This window comes from Mirounga angustirostris, unplaced genomic scaffold, assembly GCF_029215605.1.
Source record: "Mirounga angustirostris isolate CCGP_5_RB_7025 unplaced genomic scaffold, mMirAng1.0.hap1 SCAF_7, whole genome shotgun sequence".
Classification (NCBI taxonomy): domain Eukaryota; kingdom Metazoa; phylum Chordata; class Mammalia; order Carnivora; family Phocidae; genus Mirounga; species Mirounga angustirostris.
In genome coordinates this window covers 20,401,692-20,418,932 of record NW_026991715.1, presented here as the reverse complement: position 1 = coordinate 20,418,932, position 17,241 = coordinate 20,401,692, and the positions used below count along the sequence as shown (strand labels likewise).

General features: G+C 48.6%; 1 protein-coding gene across 9 annotated transcripts in view; it reads left to right on the top strand.

Moving 5' to 3' along the window:
• Positions 1-17,241, top strand: part of ZNF608 (zinc finger protein 608) — a 112,584-nt gene that overhangs the window by 88,471 nt on the left and 6,872 nt on the right. For all 9 annotated transcript variants that reach the window (XR_010412967.1, XM_045891834.3, XM_064595837.1 and 6 more), the window contains 2 exons: positions 13,479-13,566; positions 14,088-16,548. Coding sequence is in view for 8 of the 9 variants with exons in the window: in XM_045891834.3 (XP_045747790.1) it covers positions 13,479-13,566; positions 14,088-16,548 (2,549 nt within the window). In the remaining variant the exon portion in view is untranslated. The remainder of the gene's footprint in view (positions 1-13,478; positions 13,567-14,087; positions 16,549-17,241) is intronic.

Genomic DNA, 17,241 nt, shown 5'->3' with positions numbered 1-17,241 from the left:
CTCCCCTGAGAGGCCTGTTTGGGTAAGAAGAGATAATGTTTTGTCCGGTTTTTCTCTCAAAGGAAACCAGAAAGCCTTCAGACCCAGTCACTCTGCAACCCCTTTAAGAGTGCTGCATTCTTCACATGAGACCATGAGCCACTGTGCCAGGTCCCTGCCCCCGCCACACATTCAGTGGCTGGTCCCTCACAGACCCAGCTACCAGTTTCAGAGGAAAAAGATCTTTAGTTATTTCAGGCAGAGGACCTCAGAAGGAAATAAGATGTTTCTACCTAATTTCTCCAGCAGGTGTTCTCCTGCCCCATGTCCTCATCCCTACAGATATTTGCCGTGAAGAAAATGGTTAACACGCCGTAGGCCAACTCCCGAATGTTCTCATTGTCCAGCCCAACATTCCGTGTTCACATTGGTATTCAGTGTGGCAACCCAGGGACCGTGATGGGTACAAACCAGATTTTTGTCCAGTGTGTGTGAGTGTGAGAATGTGTGTGTGTGTTTAACTCTTGAGAGAATTACAAGGCAACCTGGAAAAGACGTTGAAATGTTTAGTCAGGTCTTCTCTCATTGAAAAGAGGTGTAAAAAACACACCGGTGATGATGAGCACCAATTAACAGTGCATTACTTTCTGGAAGAGACTTCACGCTGGCTGCCCTGCAGGTCAGAGTCCATAAAGACTGAGTTACTAAAAATAGCCTTTCTCTGTCCCCGAAGCCTTGGACTTAACCCTAACTCCATCAGACCAAAGAAGAAGAGGATCATGCAAACAATAGGCATCTTGGAGGTTGACTTGGGCCTAATGCTCAGAGGCCGCGAAAACTGTCAGGAGCTTGATTGATTGGTTCTCACGCCTTAGTCCCCAGTGCAAAGCACTAATGTTCCAGCCTATTCGGAGAGGGTGGATGTGCCACCTGGGGTCAGAACCTGCGGGGCTAATGTTTCAGATGAGGACAAATTGCAGTCAATAATTTATACAGAAATTTGTGCTTCGAGTCGCAACAGAAAGCCAAAGTTTTGACTCGAATTCCCATCCATTCCGAAGAGAAGTCCAGGTCAACTTCGGGTCTCCCTGCTAACACCATTGCTGCGTGCATTCGCAACATTGAAGACACACTGTAATTGCAGAAGAGGATGAGAGCCATCCTGGAAGGCACGCTGAGCCAGATTTCAGGAGTTTCCGAGTTGAGAAGTAAAACGAGGGAAAAGAAACCCCAGTCCCTTGGACTTTATTAAAAAACAAAAGTAAATCACCCCTCGAATGTAATAACTAGGTCAGGTGAAATCGTAGTGACTTCAGAAACTATTAAGTGTCCATGGGGAGCATCGGTTTACACAGGTTCTGAAACGGAGGTTCCCAGTACGGACAGCTTGGAGAGAAATGTTAGGTGCTACCAAGGACTGGAGTAGACACGAGTACCAGACAGCAGTGCCCTGAAGACTGCAGAACAGTGTCACCCCAAGTTAGCTTGGTGGCTGCACGTGACCGGGTGCGTGGGAGTGTGTGTGTGTGTGTGTGTGCGTATAGAACATCTCTGCGTCTACATAAACACAACGTATTTATACACACAGTATATAGAAATAGCCAAGCAAGGCTGGTCAATCAATAACCAGCTAAGTTTTGTTCTGCTCCAGCAAAACGATGACTTGCTCCAGTAAGTGCTAACAAAGGCCCTTTTCCCTTACTCTGCTCACGGAGAGCACTATTAGTCACGCTTCATTAGGCTTGTTTACAGAAAAGAGCTGGTCTCTAAGCACATTACTGAAATACTTGTAACTCTGCTGGGCTTTTTTCTTCGCTGAAAAGATAGGGCCTTTGGAATGGGGGAGGGGGCGAGGGGGCCTCTAACCATTGTCCAGACATCTAGTCTGTTCAGATGGTAATTGCAAAGATGAGTTTGCCTTTAACGCTCTCTAAGTCCCCAGAGCCTTGCTGCAGGGGCTCATCTCTGCCGTCCAGGTCCTGGGGACCTTTAATTTTGCCTGTTGTCGCTTAGACAGATGCCAGTCATTCCGTTCTGATTGCTGTTCCTGGAAACTGGATGTGAGGTCTCTGGACCCCACATCCCGAGAGGAGGCTTCAGGGATTTAGAACTGCATGTCCAGAGTGGTGGGGAGGAGGAGGAGATAGATGTTTGCTTTCCACAGTGGGTGTGTCAGGAAGGAGCACTTTCTGGGGGTCGCAGTTGGTGCTAGGTGTAGAAAGAACACAAGTCCTTCATGTTGGAATTTGCAGCTTGGGAGATGCTACGAGACAGATATACCACATGTCCAACAGCCTGGTCCCCAGGAATCCGGGATAATTTGCATGGATGCCCCCATCTGAGGGTGCTTTACCTGGAAGAAGCACAGGGGGGGCTTGCTGCTGGCTGTTCTTCTCAGTGTGCAATTCCTTGTATTTTGGTGTCTCCCTCCATTTCTCCCCTGGGTCCCAGGGGAGTTTGAAGATGAGGAAGCCAGAGTCCATTTACCGAGTGACTCTTTGGGGCCGGCGCCCGTGTGTTCGATGCTTTACAGAAACCACGCCTTACTTGACATCCGTATCGTCCCTGTTTTATAGATGGCAAAACCAAGGGGCAGAGAGGTTGAGTTCAGGGTGAAGCCCCAGCTGCAGAGCGGGCTGAGAGTCAGGTGGGTCTGTCTCCAGTGACCATCTTTTTGGGCGCTTGGGATGCTGCATGGGATTACCAAACACTCTCTCCTTCTTTCCTCCTCCCCAGTCTTCAGAATAAAATTGGCTGCAGCCTGAGCTTGATTGGAGTTAATTCCTTCCGCTTTCCTTATTACATTCTGAACCTGAACCATAATGATGTGGCCTCGCTAGGAGAGTGTATGAGCTCCGTGCCGCGCTGCCCGCAGGGCTCGGCTGCCTCCAGGTGAAGACAGGGAGGTTTACCAACGACCCGGACCTCACTCACCCTGTTGCCTTTCATTGTGAGGGTGCTGATCTTGTTCTTCTGACAGGCACGTCCCTTGTTTCCTTTTCGGATTGGCAGAGCTGCTGACTCTTAGGTGATACATGAAATGTGCCTCTCTATGTGTCATAGACACGTAGAGCCTTGCTGTGCCCCCCCCCACACACATTCACTCAGTTCCCTGGTTTTCAGCTGCTGTTGTAAATTGCTGTTTTAAATTTCAGCAAGTGGAATAATAGCAGAATGATCATCTCCAGTAAATGCGGTTGGTCTTTGTAAAGAATGGCTTGTTCGGAGGATTTGTGATTTATGGGGGACACAGCTGGTGGCCATCAGAACTGTAGGAATGTGTGCTCTCCTGGGCCGGGGGAGAGCTCGAGATGAAAAGGGCCCAGAGCTGGCACAAAAGCAAATAAGCGCTCTGACTTTAAATAAAGCATCATAATTTTATGAAGCCTGGTTCTGGGGTCCCAGTGAGATGCATGCATCAGTAGCAGCTTTTTGATGTGAGCATAATTGTCAGTTGGTTCCCACTGTCTCCCTGTATCTCAAGGACGGGGGATGGTAAGAAAGTACTTGAAAATGCAGTCCTGTAATCTCTAGTGGTATTACACATATTTTGACAAGCAGTTCACTAGCATTTAAACCTGAAACTCTGCTAATCACCCACCTGGATTGATCCACAAGAGGTTTGCGAGCAAGGCGAGGAGAAAGATCCCTCCCTCTTCCTTTTTTTTTTTTTTTTTTCCCTGAGTCTACTCCCCTTCTCAAAGCATATGAGTTTTTTCATTCTTAGGTTTTATGTCCCTGGCATCTTGCAGTTTCATTCATCTTGATGATGATTGCCTACGTAGGGGGGAAAGTGGGGGGAGCAGGGGGCCAGAAACAGATTTCTGGCTGTGCCTGGAACTGGGGAAGTTGCAGATACCTGGTCAGCCACTTTCCAAATCCCAGCATCTCACACCCTTCTTCCCGCTTTCGGCCTCAGAGCGCTCTCTTCCAGGGGCAGTGGCGTGGAGCCAGGGTTTTGACCTGGGGGGTGGTTTATCTTTTGTCTGGTCTTGCCATTCTATTTACCTGTTCTTGAAGTTGAGCTGACGACATTGTAGAGAGCCTGGCTGTAGGAGTTGTAAGTGGAAAAGATACTGCAGTTAATATTAAGTGTGGGGAAATGAAAGGCCTGCTTATCTTCCATGGCAGGCAGGTCTGAACGTGGGATTGTGTTGAGGCTGTGTCCCTTTCATTTTGGGGGGGGGGCCGGCTGGGGGAGTCTGGTTATGTGCTTTGGGCCTGGGCCCCCTGTACGCGGCTCCCTCCTAAAATAACACTCTTAAAGGAACAACATGGTAGGAGGTCCTAGAGTCAGAACTGTATCATGACCGTGGCTCATAGTAAAAGCCTACTTCAGTAAATACTTACTAGGTACCTTTCCCCAACTTTTGAATGCTTTTATATTAAGGAAGAAAAAAAATGATCTCCTGATGAGCTAATAATTAAAGCTGTGAGACCGGGGGCAGGGGGGAGAGGAGTCCACTCTCTTACAGTTGGCACTGAACCCTGGTCTCCCCATGAAGACAGGGAGGAGACGGAAGAGAAATCCGGAAGGAAGTGGTGCCCTAAAAAAGGAGAGGGTTTGAGGATCTAGAAATCATTCATCAACACTCCTCTGCTTTCAGAGCAAAGGAGCAGGAGAAAATTCAGGCTTGGAACTTTGCACCAGAAATCGGAGTGGGTCCATAGCTTATCTCTGTGCCAGCCAGCTGCAAGGCATGACTTACTGAAAAGTTTGATCAAAGACAAATGAAACCTCTTTATACAAGTGTATACCTACATACATAGACGCTGTACGTGTACATGGTCGCTTTGTGCATTGAAATTCTTCCAAATGTCTCCGAAGACTTTGTGTATTTTTTCTGTCCTGCCTCCCCTCTCTTTTTCCCTCCGCCTCCCCCCTCCTCCTTCCTCTTTTATCTTTTCCTTGAGCGGATCACTTCATTTTACTGTGTGTTGGCTGAGCCTTGATAGAGCGCGGGCTAAAGAGCATCCCCTTGGGGGTGCAGGGGTAGCTTTTGATGCAGACTGCCTAAGTGTGACTTGCTGTCCTGCTTGTTTCCTCCCACCGTGTTCCCAACATTGTCACCTGAAACCTGTCCTCCTGCCTATCCCCAGGTGGGGGGAGGGGGGCAGCTCCTGGCACCTAAGCAATACTGTGGTGTGAATGGTTGCAGTATATATGTGTTTCAGGAGTAGCCTCAAGCCATCAAGGATAATGTTTCCTTAGGATGCGTATGTCTACCTAACGTAAAATCAAGTGTCTTTTTGTTCTCATCATGTTTAAAATTGCTTTGTAAAGATCTCCCCGTGATTTTTTTTTTTTCCTCCCATTCTGCTCTTTGTTCCCTGAAATGTCCATAATGACACTTAGGACATCTTATAATTATGAAACTTACTGAAACTTATGTACTGATTATTAAAAAAAAAAAAAAAAGGAAAGCCTCTCTTTCTGAAATTAACACTAAGTTCTAGTGATCTGTTTGAATTTGATAGATTTTTGAAAGTTCTGTCTTGGGCTATCAACGTTTTCATGAAGGCTTCCACTCGTGTAACGCTTGGTCAGTGAAAATCGCCGTGCAGGTTCCCAGACATCCCAGATGTCTGGGAGAGCAGTTCAGCATCCCTGGAGGTGCCTTACAAAAGCCTTATTTCTCCTCCCTCTTCTTCCCCACAAGACTTTTTAACAGGCCATTGTGTTTTCTAGAAGTGGGAAAGGATAATGTTACTAGGGAAGCAAGAAAAGAAAAGCAGCGAGAGCTTCTTTTAGCTGACCAGTCAACTGGATATTGACCACCTGTCTTCATGGGAAAGAAATAGATGGCAGTGAATAAGCGAGAGTCTAGTTTTCCAAGAAGCTCAATGATTTTCCCAAATCAATACAGCTCATCAGGCCTCAGAACAAAGGCTGCGGGGGAGGTGACAGTGATGGAAGTAGCTGTGTGTTCTTTTGTGTATTAAACCATAAGGCCCATGGGGAAACAAGGTTTCTTTAGCTATGGGTTTTTTTTTCCCCCCTCCTCCCCTCTTAGGGCTTATTCAATGTAGTTGGGGGCGGGGGAGGACTTATTCAATGTAGTTGGGGGGGATGACTTATTCAATGTAGTTGGGAGGGGGAAATCCTTTCAGGTTTTTTTTTTTTGAAATAAGATTCCCATAGATGGTATCCCAATGATCAAGTGTACTTTTGAAAGAGAGAAGCTCAGTCCAGGAAGAATACCATCTTTTAAAGCGGAGATTAGAACACCAGTTCTGCCATTGCCTTTTGCTCTCTGGTGTTGGCTTAGCCAATTTGTTTGGATTTCATGCGGGTATTTTTTTTCTTGTGATTGATGGATAGGGTTTGGCGGAACCAAAGAGCAGTGTCTCGGTGTTCAGATGAACCTCTGGCAAATAAAGAATCATTACGGTCCTCCCATAAATGAACCTTGTTCCCGATGCCCTGAAAATAACACCGAACCCTAAAAGGAATGCTGAATCGCCATCTGAGAGGTTATAATTAACGTAGATAGAGCGGAGCCAACATGGTCCAGCCGCCAACAGAGAACATCTATCCAAACCAGCAATTTTTAGCCCGTCAGTCCTTTAATCTTTAAGCTCGCTGTGCTTTCATAAAGTAGTACATTAACACCAGAGAGTGTGTCTGGGGTTTATGACTGGGGGGGCGGCACACTAGGGCATAAAGTGTTTCATTACACTCCTTTGTTAGTGCTGCCCTATCTCCCAAACTCCATTGCCGTACATTATTTGTTCAGATAAAGCCCAATGTTCAGGGTGACTAATCGCAGCACTGTGTTCCAGATGGTTTGATTACAGGATGTGGTTAAAGTGACTCTTCAAACATTCAGCTCAGCAGTAGGGCTCTTTAAAAAAAAAAAAAAAAAAAAACTGCATTTTCTGGTCATGTGACAACACTTTTCTTGTAGTGCTCCAGAGGTACTTGGCGTGGGGAAATAGGCAAGTCCCTCTGCTCTTTGGCCATTGGGGATTTCATTGGCAGCCTTGGTTGTCAATTAAGCATTTCCTGCAAAAGAGTTAGAAACTCAACTTTGTCCTTTGAAGAAAGATCTTTCCGAAGGTTAGATGCTCTGAAGCCAGAAAAACGAACAAGTGTCCTATACAAGACTCAACCTTTTTCAGAAAGTCCCAGCATTGGATACAGCAAAACCACAACAGTAAAATGTGGGAGGGGAGGGAGTTGGAGTACAAAGGAGTGGTGATAAATCATACCTTGTAGAATGGTCATGTTGTATAAAAATGTAGGGTAATATGAGACTCGAAATGTATGAACTTTATCCTGGATGCCCGAAACCAGCATATTGTGGCCTTTTTATTGTCACTAATGTTTCCACTGGAAAAAATATATAAAAGGAAAGAAATGTGTAAACTTCAAAAAAAGGGGGGGGGGGTTGCGGCATAACTGGGTTACATTTCGGTTACATCTCGGTGTTATTAGAGTGAGGTTTCTGTTTTCTGCATGAGTGCACGCCAAGTCCATCCAGATGTGGTAGTCTGAATAGGAGTTCAAAAAAAAAAAAAAACAAAACACAAAAAAACAACAAAAAAAAAACCCGACGTCTGATTCCAAATTCGGCATTTGCAGTGCTTGGCAGAGACTTCTGTCCCAGGGATGAGGCGCTTTAAAGACTCTGAAACAGTCTTTAAACTGCAATACAAACAGAGTTATGCTGCTCAGCTGGGAAATCAGGCCTTTGCCCAGTTCTTGAGGAAACGTCTTCACGAATACCAGAAACAGTAATTCATAAACCATATTGATCACGTCTTTGGGGCACAGCCTCTCCGTAGGGAATTTCTATCATCTCCACACTCGTGGGAGATTATGCTTATTGAAAAAGCGTGGTAACGGGTGAAAAGAAGGATTCAAATCTAGATTCCCTTCTGTCACCATGTCATGGTTCCCAGGGGTTGAGTGCACTCTCTGTGTGTGCTGGGCACTGGGCTCACCGGTGGGGCAGGTGTAGACGCTGCCCTTGTGTTCTGGTTGGAGGAGAGGCGTCCTGTGTCTGTGACAGGAGTAGCATGGGAAGGGACGGTGTATTAGGGTAAGACAGGCCGTCTCGGTAGTGTTCAAACACGGGAGGAGTTTACTTGCTGCATCCCCAGTAGACTTGAGTTTGGTATTCCTTTGGTGGGCTTTCCTTATCATTCAGGGTCCCAGATGCAGGAGACCCTGCCATCCTCTGGTGGCCTTCAAGGTCACTGTGGTCTCCATGCCAGCCAGCCAGAAAGAGGAGGAAGTTAGGACATGCACGGGGGGATTGTTGTGGGCCAGTCCTGTAAATGGGACACATCCCGTCCCTCACTTAGCTGTCACAGACCCGACTGTGCTGCCAGACCCACATCTAACCGGGCGGGAGGCTGAGAGGTGTCTAGCTGTGGACTCAGAGGCAAGCGTGGATTCTGGCGAGCATCCATTGGTCAGAGGACTGTGTGTGGAGCGCCGTGGGGGACTCAGGAGGGGTGGCCGTGTTTTGGTGGCATGCACCATCAGTGTGGGAGTGGAGAGCATTCAGAGAAGAGGGAACATTTGCCTTTGTCTCTCTTTGGTGCTAATTCATTAGGAACTTTCCTTGGAGATTTGGACTAGACTATCTTAGGGGGATTAAAATTGTCACATAAACAGTGGTTGCAGAAACTCGTTTAGGCTGGAGGGGGGGTGGAAAAAAGAGAGCCAGCTGGAGGTGAGAACGTTACCATGGTCGTTGTCCTTGCCTGGGTGAAAGGCTGTCCACTGGACGATGGGTAGACTTTCCCTGCAGGGTATCAGAAGGCACCTCTGGGAGCAAGGGATTCAAAGACAGATTTAAATTGAGAATCAGGAGCAACTTTTTAACAAGATGGCTGGAGAATAATGGGGCAGTCCTGGCTGCTGGTGAGCGCTGTCACTGATGAAGAGGAGGAAAAAGGGACACACACACACAGGTAGAGGGCCTTGCACCCATTGGCTTCCTCATCTGGCTCTTGCGTCCTTGGGGCTTTGGCCCACTGTAGTCCTTCCTCTCAGCCTCTAGCATCTTGTCACCTTGAGATTTCTACTTATATTATCACCTTTCCTTGTGACTAATTCCAATTCCCAAAATAAGTCCCTGTTTGGCTGCCTCAGCTTTAGGCGCCCATTGCTGGAACCATCCAGTGAGGCCAGGGTTAGGGTTACTGTTTTAGGAGCCTAGTTGCCTAAGACTGCCCTCTGAGCAGGGACTGTGGGCAGGATAAGCCCTAGGAACATCTCATCCGGGGTCTAGTTTAATGTGATGGATTAAGGGAGCTGCTCTCTAGGTATGGGTAATCCATAAGCTATCCTTCCCTTTCTGGGTGACAGGGTGTGCCTGTGTTGGTTCTATTATAAGTTTGCAAGCTCTTGCAGAATAGAGTTTTTGTTTTTTTTTTAAGATTTTATTTATTTATTTGAGAGAGAGAGAATGAGAGACAGAGAGCATGAGAGGGAGGAGGGTCAGAGGGAGAAGCAGACTCCCCGCCGAGCAGGGAGCCCGATGCGGGACTCGATCCCGGGACTCCAGGATCATGACCTGAGCCGAAGGCAGTCGCTTAACCAACTGAGCCACCCAGGCGCCCGCAGAATAGAGTTTTGATAGAGGTCCAGCTAGACCGTGGCTGATTCCATAGCACCAAAAAAGTACCTAGTGTATACCCTCAAGATGCACAATAAATGCTTAATGGGCCTGATCATCTCTCTGGGAGCCATTCACTGCTAAGTATTGACAAGAGCAGCTAATAGTTAGAACCCTGTGACTGTGGAGTTCTTATGAGATCTCAGGGCTCTTTTGGCTTGTAGAGGTAACAGGCTTAGGTTATAGAACACAGAGCACGTTCTTCTAAGTGTCCTGTTGATATTACATGTTTTTTGGGGCAGTGGCTTAGATTCTGTATCAGTATCCAAGACAGAGCCCTAATATAAATAAGAAAACCCTGTGTGGTCAGCACACTCAAACCATCCATTGCTGTCTTCAGCTGTATTCATCCTTAATTGGCAATAATCTTCAGATCTTTTTCCAATGTAAAACGTTGCGGGGCAGGTATTATTAGCACTTTGAGAAAGACCATTCCCTGGGTGGGAGAGGAGGACAATAAACCGAGAGGGATGCTGGAGAATATAAAGATGAAAAAGGCTGGTGCAGAGCGTCCCCAGCACCTGGGTCACAGGTGAGGCATTTGGAAGAATAAATGTGCATTCAAACAGATCCCAAATCCATTTGTAATACATGTATATTTATTTCCAGTGTATGTAAGATAAATGAGAAACACAACTGCGCCCAGATTTATGAAATTCAAAGTAGAACTTTTAAAGGACGAATTTTCCTTTTGGTTATTTCAAAAGGAGAGTCCACTTTACATGCCCATGGGTTACAAAGTGTTCACGCTGTTGAGACTTCAGCAAAAAAAAAAAAAAAAAAAAAAAGATAAACCATTTGCATGTTTGAGAGCTGAACCACCACCACCTTTCTACTTGGCCCCTCACAATGGGATGTTGTCTAAACACAGACTTCCTTACAAAGAAACAATACACTTTGTAGTTTATACGAGAAGCATTCCTTAAGCCTTCTTTCCAGCTTGTCTGTGTAAACACGTGCGTGTGTATACTCGCACGTGAGTGCTGGGCAGATAGAAATACTCGGTGGCAGAAAGAAAAATAGACACGTGCACACGTATTTAATTAGCCCCGCTTGATGGAGACTCTTCAGGATCTCCCCGGGAGCAGAGCATTTGTTTCGAGCATTTCAAATACCGAGGGCTTCTAGGAAAGACCAGGCTGGCCGATCGAGGCCCTTTTGAAGTTGAGAACGGACTTGACGGGACTTTTTTTTTCCCCCCTCCCCACCGAGTGCCGATAACGATGACACTGGCAGTCTCGCTAGCGCTTCCCCACGAGGTCGGCCGGTGCAGCTTCTAGAAGCAGCATCCGGCGGTGGGAACGGATTTACGGTGTGCAAGGCGCAGCGTGAGCTCAGCCTTTGGGGCAGCTTCCCGCGGTAGCCCCCCAGCAGCGGCGGCTGGCTGCCGGTTCGGGGCCCCCGCGTTTCCCTGGGGCCCGTCCGGGCAAGCGCCGACCGCTCGGCCCCGGGGGCCGCGAGCGGGCGTGCGCGGCGCCGCGAGCGCCACGGCGGCCCCTGCCCTCCGCCGAGCGCCTTTATCCCCGGCCGCCGCCTCGCGGCTCCGGGCGGCCGCCGTCGGCGCAGCCAATCAGACGCGAGCGTTCCGAGCAGGCGCCGGCCAATCGGCGGCCCGCGTTTGCTGGAAACGCGAAACCCTTAGGGGAAAAGCAGTAACAAAAGCCTTTCACTGCAGACAAATGTTAAGTGTCTGTGCAGACTTTTCCTGTTTTTAATTTTATTACTGCAAGAATGGAGGGTTTGTTGTTTCTTTCATGTTTCCTTTCAAGCAGTTTTAATTATACATTTGTGCTACATCAGGGACTCTGGAACGCGGTGATTCAGCCTATTGCGTCTAAAGCTAAAATGCAGTAACCTTCTGGCAATACAGATCTATTCCTGCACTGTAAATATAGCTGACATGCTAAAGAATTTTAAGCAGCTGCAAAGGTCTTTGACACCACACACAGTGCCCCAGAGAGCACATGATGAGAAAACCAGCTCCGTCTTCCCCTTCGCCTCCCCTCCCACCCCCTCCCTTTTCCTGGAGGGATGTGCTCATAAAGAATCCTTTCCTCCAATTGTTCTGTCTTGTGCAAATTTTGACCAAATGCCTAATTACCATTGATTCTCATCTCAATGTGGATTTTTATACTCAGTGGTTTAAAAAAAAAAAAAAATTTCCCCAGGGAATTAGAATAGAATCAACCGTGATTTGAGGAAATCCTTGCTTTGCTTCATTCCCGTCCCCCTCCCACCCCCCACCATCGCTACAGTGAGTAAATTCAGCTGTCACCTAATAGCAACAGAGACCATATGGGAAACCATTTTTAAATCTCCTTCGGAGACTTTTGAAAGAAATCCTTCCTTCCCCACTACCTGAGTTCCAACCATTCAAGTATTTTTACCTGCTGTTAAAACGTTCCCAAGGAAATTAGTCTTACCTTGTGAGGAGTCCCTTACCATAAAGGAGTGCAATACAGGTTTTCTATACAATTCAAAATGGCAGTGAGTGAGTGAGCAAACCAGCTAGAAGTAGACTTTGATTTTGTTTTTTTGTTTTTAAAGATTTTATTTATTTATTTGACAGAGACAGAGACAGCGAGAGCAGGAACACAAGCAGGGGGAGTGGGAGAGGGAGAAGCAGGCTTCCCGCTGAGCAGGGAGCCCGATGTGGGACTCGATCCCAGGACTCTGGGATCATGACCTGGGCCAAAGGCAGCCGCTTAACGACTGAGCCACCCAGGCGCCCTAGAAGTAGACTTTGAGTAATGTCCCTTGGTATTTCCAAGATGGAATGGATTATAGTAGGTACAGAAAAAGAAAACAGAGGCCCACTTAAATGCTTCACTTACTTACCCTAATATTTTAGGTATGTCTCAATATCTAGGTCCTTTTATTGTACATTTTTAAGGAGTGATTTAAAAAAATATATGGCGCTTATCCTCTAGAAAAATAAAGAGGATGTTCTATTTTGTTTTCCTGTGACATTTGGTATACTAAGTGCACTTAAGTTTAGTAATTCACAGATGCAGTGCTAAATTAAATTGTCTGTCTGCAAAGCAGTTGGGAAAAGCAGAATGGCTTGCAGGAAACAAGTGTGTTGGTTTTGAGATTTTTCTTCTAATCCTCTGTGGCAAATGCTTACTAAAGTTGATTCTAAAGATAACCCCAAGAGCAAACCTATTGTGCACATTTATTTTCTTAAGAGGGCTATTTTAGGAGTCCTTAATATGAAACAAGACCAAACAGTGAAACAGATACCACACCGCGGCTGATGCTTGTCTCACAAAGCCAGAGAGGGGAGGATTAGGAGAGAGAAGTCATAGCTGATTGCTCTCTGGACTCTAAGCCCCCCGCCCTCCCCTTCTACACCTATTTTTGTGCCCCCGCATAATCTTTTTCTAAATAAAAATCACCACGATTTTATATTGTTGAATGGGAAACAAAGCCCATGCCTTTCAGTCACCTTCTAGTTTAAGCACTGGTAACTGGCGCTTAGTTTTCGTTGGCTGCTTGCCAAACGAAAGCAATTATGTGTAATAATAGAAAAATTAAGAGGTGAGTGTTGCTGTTTTACAGCAGGACATGGCAAAAACCATTTCCTTCTGTCAGCAGTATCTTGATTACACTCTCACACACAGTATTACCCTTTTGTACCGCATGCGCAAAGGCATGATTACACACACACATACACACACACACATAATTTCCTGTGGGTTTTCACTTGAGGTCACTGAAACCAGAAAGAGGAAGAATGCAAACCACAGCTTTTGAAAGCAAATGAGAATAGAACTTTGCTGGTAAAATAATCATAATCATAATCATCATCTGGAAATAGAGGTATCAGTGCTAACCGTGGTCCTCCTTCATTACCTGTTCCTGCAGGTGTTCTAGTGGTCAATGTCACGTGGAGGAACAAAACTTACGTAGGGACCCTACTGGACTGCACCAAGCACGACTGGGCCCCTCCCAGGTATGCACAGGGCCTTTTATTTCAGGCTCTGTTTTCTCTCCTCCTTCCTCTTCCCCTCACCTTCCCCCCCATCCTCTCTTTGCAAAGAAACCCGAGAGATAGATTAATAATGCATAAAAGTCTGCCCGTAATTGAAACCAGGCAGAAGAGAAACGATTCAGGATTGCACACAGTGAAATGCAGATGGGGGATTTCTTTTCAGTCACAGAGAGCTCTCCTCCCTGCCCCTTTTCCCTCTCTCCTTTGTTTCCTTCTCTTCTTAAAATGGGAATTTGAACTGGATTTGAAGCTAGCTGTCCCAGCCATTTTTCTTTGGTGTTCTAAAGAATATACACCCTCCCTAGCTGGTTCTTTTGCAGGGATTGAAATTGTCAGCAGAAGGCTAGGGTGTGTTTTCCTTCTCTGGGCCCAGCCCTCAGGCTGCGGGGCTGTTGGCTGCTGGTGCCTGAATTGTGTGCCTCGTGTTTTCACCTGGCTCTTTTGAGAGTGCTCATTTTGACGTCTGTCGCTTGCTTCCCTAGGTTCTGTGAGTCCCCGACCAGCGACCTGGAGATGAGAGGGGGCCGGGGCCGAGGGAAGAGAGCCAGGTCTGCCGCTGCAGCTCCGGGCTCGGAGGCCAGCTTCACCGAGTCCAGAGGGCTGCAGAACAAGAACAGAGGGGGGGCCAATGGGAAGGGGAGGCGGGGCAGCCTCAACGCCAGCGGGCGAAGGACACCCCCAAATTGCGCGGCCGAGGACATCAAAGCCAGCCCCTCCTCCACCAACAAAAGGAAAAACAAGCCCCCGATGGAGCTGGACCTGAATTCCAGCTCCGAGGACAATAAGCCTGGGAAGCGTGTCCGCACAAATTCCAGAAGCACTCCGACAACTCCTCAAGGGAAACCAGAGACTACTTTTTTGGACCAAGGCTGCTCCTCTCCAGTGTTAATCGACTGCCCCCACCCCAACTGCAACAAAAAGTACAAGCACATTAACGGCCTGAGGTACCACCAGGCTCACGCACACTTAGACCCAGAGAACAAGCTGGAGTTTGAGCCCGACAGCGAGGACAAGATCTCGGACTGCGAGGAGGCGTTGAGTCACGTGGCACTCGAGTGCAGCGAGCCCAGCACAAGCCTTTCGGCTTACGAGCAGGTGAAGGCGCCCGTGTCGCCCGGCTCCGGGCACCCCCCTGGCACCCCCAAGGGGAAGAGAGAGCTGATGAGCAATGGTCCGGGTTCTGTCATCAGCTCTAAAGCGGGCAAGAACTCTGGCAAAAAGAAGGGCCTTCACAGTGAGCTGAACAACCTCCCGGTGATCTCCAACATGACGGCCGCCCTGGACAGTTGCTCGGCGGCAGACGGCAGCTTGGCGGCAGAGATGCCCAAACTGGAAGCGGAAGGCTTGATCGACAAGAAGAATGCGGGCGACAAAGAAAAGGGCAAGAAAGCCAACAACTGCAAAATGGACAAAAACCTCTCTAAACTTAAAACTGCCCGGCCCATCGCCCCCGCCCCCGCGCCCGCCCCCGCGCCCCCACAACTCATCGCCATACCCACTGCAGCCTTTACGAGCACCACCACGGGGACCATCCCCGGACTGCCCTCCCTCACCACGACTGTCGTGCAGGCCACACCAAAGAGCCCTCCGTTGAAACCCATTCAGCCAAAGCCCACGATTATGGGGGAGCCCATCACCGTGAACCCAGCTCTTGTGTCCCTCAAAGACAAAAAGAAGAAGGAGAAGCGAAAGCTTAAGGACAAAGAAGGGAAGGAGTCGGGGAGCCCCAAGCTGGATGCCAAGCTGGGCAAACTCGAGGACGCCAAGGGGGCAGGGAAAGATTTATCTGGGCATTTTTTAAAGGACCACCTCAGCAAGAGTGAGGGCCTGGCTAACGGACTGTCGGAGTCTCAGGAGAGCCGGATGGCCAGCATCAAAGCCGAGGCCGATAAGGTTTACACTTTCACGGACAACGCCCCCAGCCCGTCCATAGGCAGCGCCTCGAGGATGGAGTGCAGCACTTTGGTGAACGGCCAGGCGCCCATGGCCCCGCTGCACGTGCTCACCCAGAACGGCGCAGAGACGTCCGCGGCCAAGACCAGCAGCCCCGCCTATTCGGACATTTCCGATGCGGCGGACGACGGTGGTTCCGACAGCCGGTCGGAGGGCATGCGGTCCAAGGCCAGTTCCCCGTCAGACATCATTTCCAGTAAGGAGGGTGTTGTCAAAGGGCATCCTTCGGCTACAGCACAATCATCTCAGATGAAAGAGTCCCATTCTCCGTACTACCATGGCTACGACCCTTACTATTCTCCAAGTTACATGCACCCCGGGCAGGTTGGAGCCCCTGCCACTGGGAACGGCGGGAGCACGCAGGCCATGAAGATCAAGAAGGAATCTGAGGAGGATGCAGAAAAGAAAGACAAGGCGGAGCAGCTGGATGCCAAGAAGGTGGACCATACCTCGGCACCCTTGCAGCCTCAGCACCAGTCGGTGATCACACAGAGGCACCCGGCCCTGGCACAGTCCCTTTACTACGGCCAGTACGCCTACGGGCTCTATATGGACCAGAAGTCCCTGATGGCCAGCAGCCCTGCCTATAGACAGCAGTACGAGAAGTACTATGAGGACCAGAGGCTGGCAGAGCAGAAAATGGTGCAGGCTGGCAGAGGAGATTGCGACAGGAAGAATGAGCTCCCCTTGAAAGAGCTGGGCAAGGAGGACAGTAAACAGAAAAACCTGCCATCTGCCACAATCTCAAAAGCTCCCTCTACCCCGGAGCCTAACAAAACCCATTCTAAACTAGGGCCGCCAGTGCCTAATAAAACTGAGGAGACAGGTAAATCACAGCTTCTCCCCAGTCACCAGCAGCACCTTCAGGCCGACAGCTTCAAAGCTAAGCAGATGGAAAACCACCAGCTTATTAAGGAGGCTGTAGAAATGAAATCTGTCATGGACTCTATGAAGCAGACAGGTGTAGACCCAACCTCGAGATTTAAACAAGTAAGATTGTGGAGCGTGGCCCCCACAGGGAGAGAGCGAGTCTGAGACTTGGACGTGTCTGGGCTTGATCTGGTTAGACGTCTTAACAGGAAATAAGCCAAGGGTTCATTAGGGCTGGTCCCTCTCCTCCTGAAAAATATTTGGAAAGGTTCCCTCAGGAGTTGATTGTGGACCTCGCCAGCGTTGCGTTGCTCACGATTGCCGTGTCGTGTTGTATAGTGAAAGGAACTTTGGACGTGTGCTTTGCAGACCGGTGTTCCCTGCCGTTCACTCGCTGGGAATCTGATGAGGTCCCCTAATTTCTTACTGAGTCCAGAGGGAGGGGATTCTACCACGTGGCCGCTGAGATCCCGAGTCTGGTCTCTACAATGTTTGTTCTATTGTATTTCCAAATTTCTCCTGGCACCTTCAAGGAATATTAAGTCTGGGCCCTTCAGTCTGCATTTCCTACTCGTCTCTTTCATAAAACGTGGGGCACAGATGTCTTTCACATGGTGTCCGAGATGCCTAGGTGTTAAGAGCCCTGAAGTGGGGCTCAGGGCCCATGGCCTTTGAGGTGAAGGGGAGGGGGGGTGTCTGGGTTGCGTGGGCCTCCTGCAGTCCTCCCGGGACCCCCTGGTCAGCCAGCCAGAGGTTCCATGGGCAGGCATCTGAAAACCAGCCACCATGAAATCACATACGTGCTGACACTTT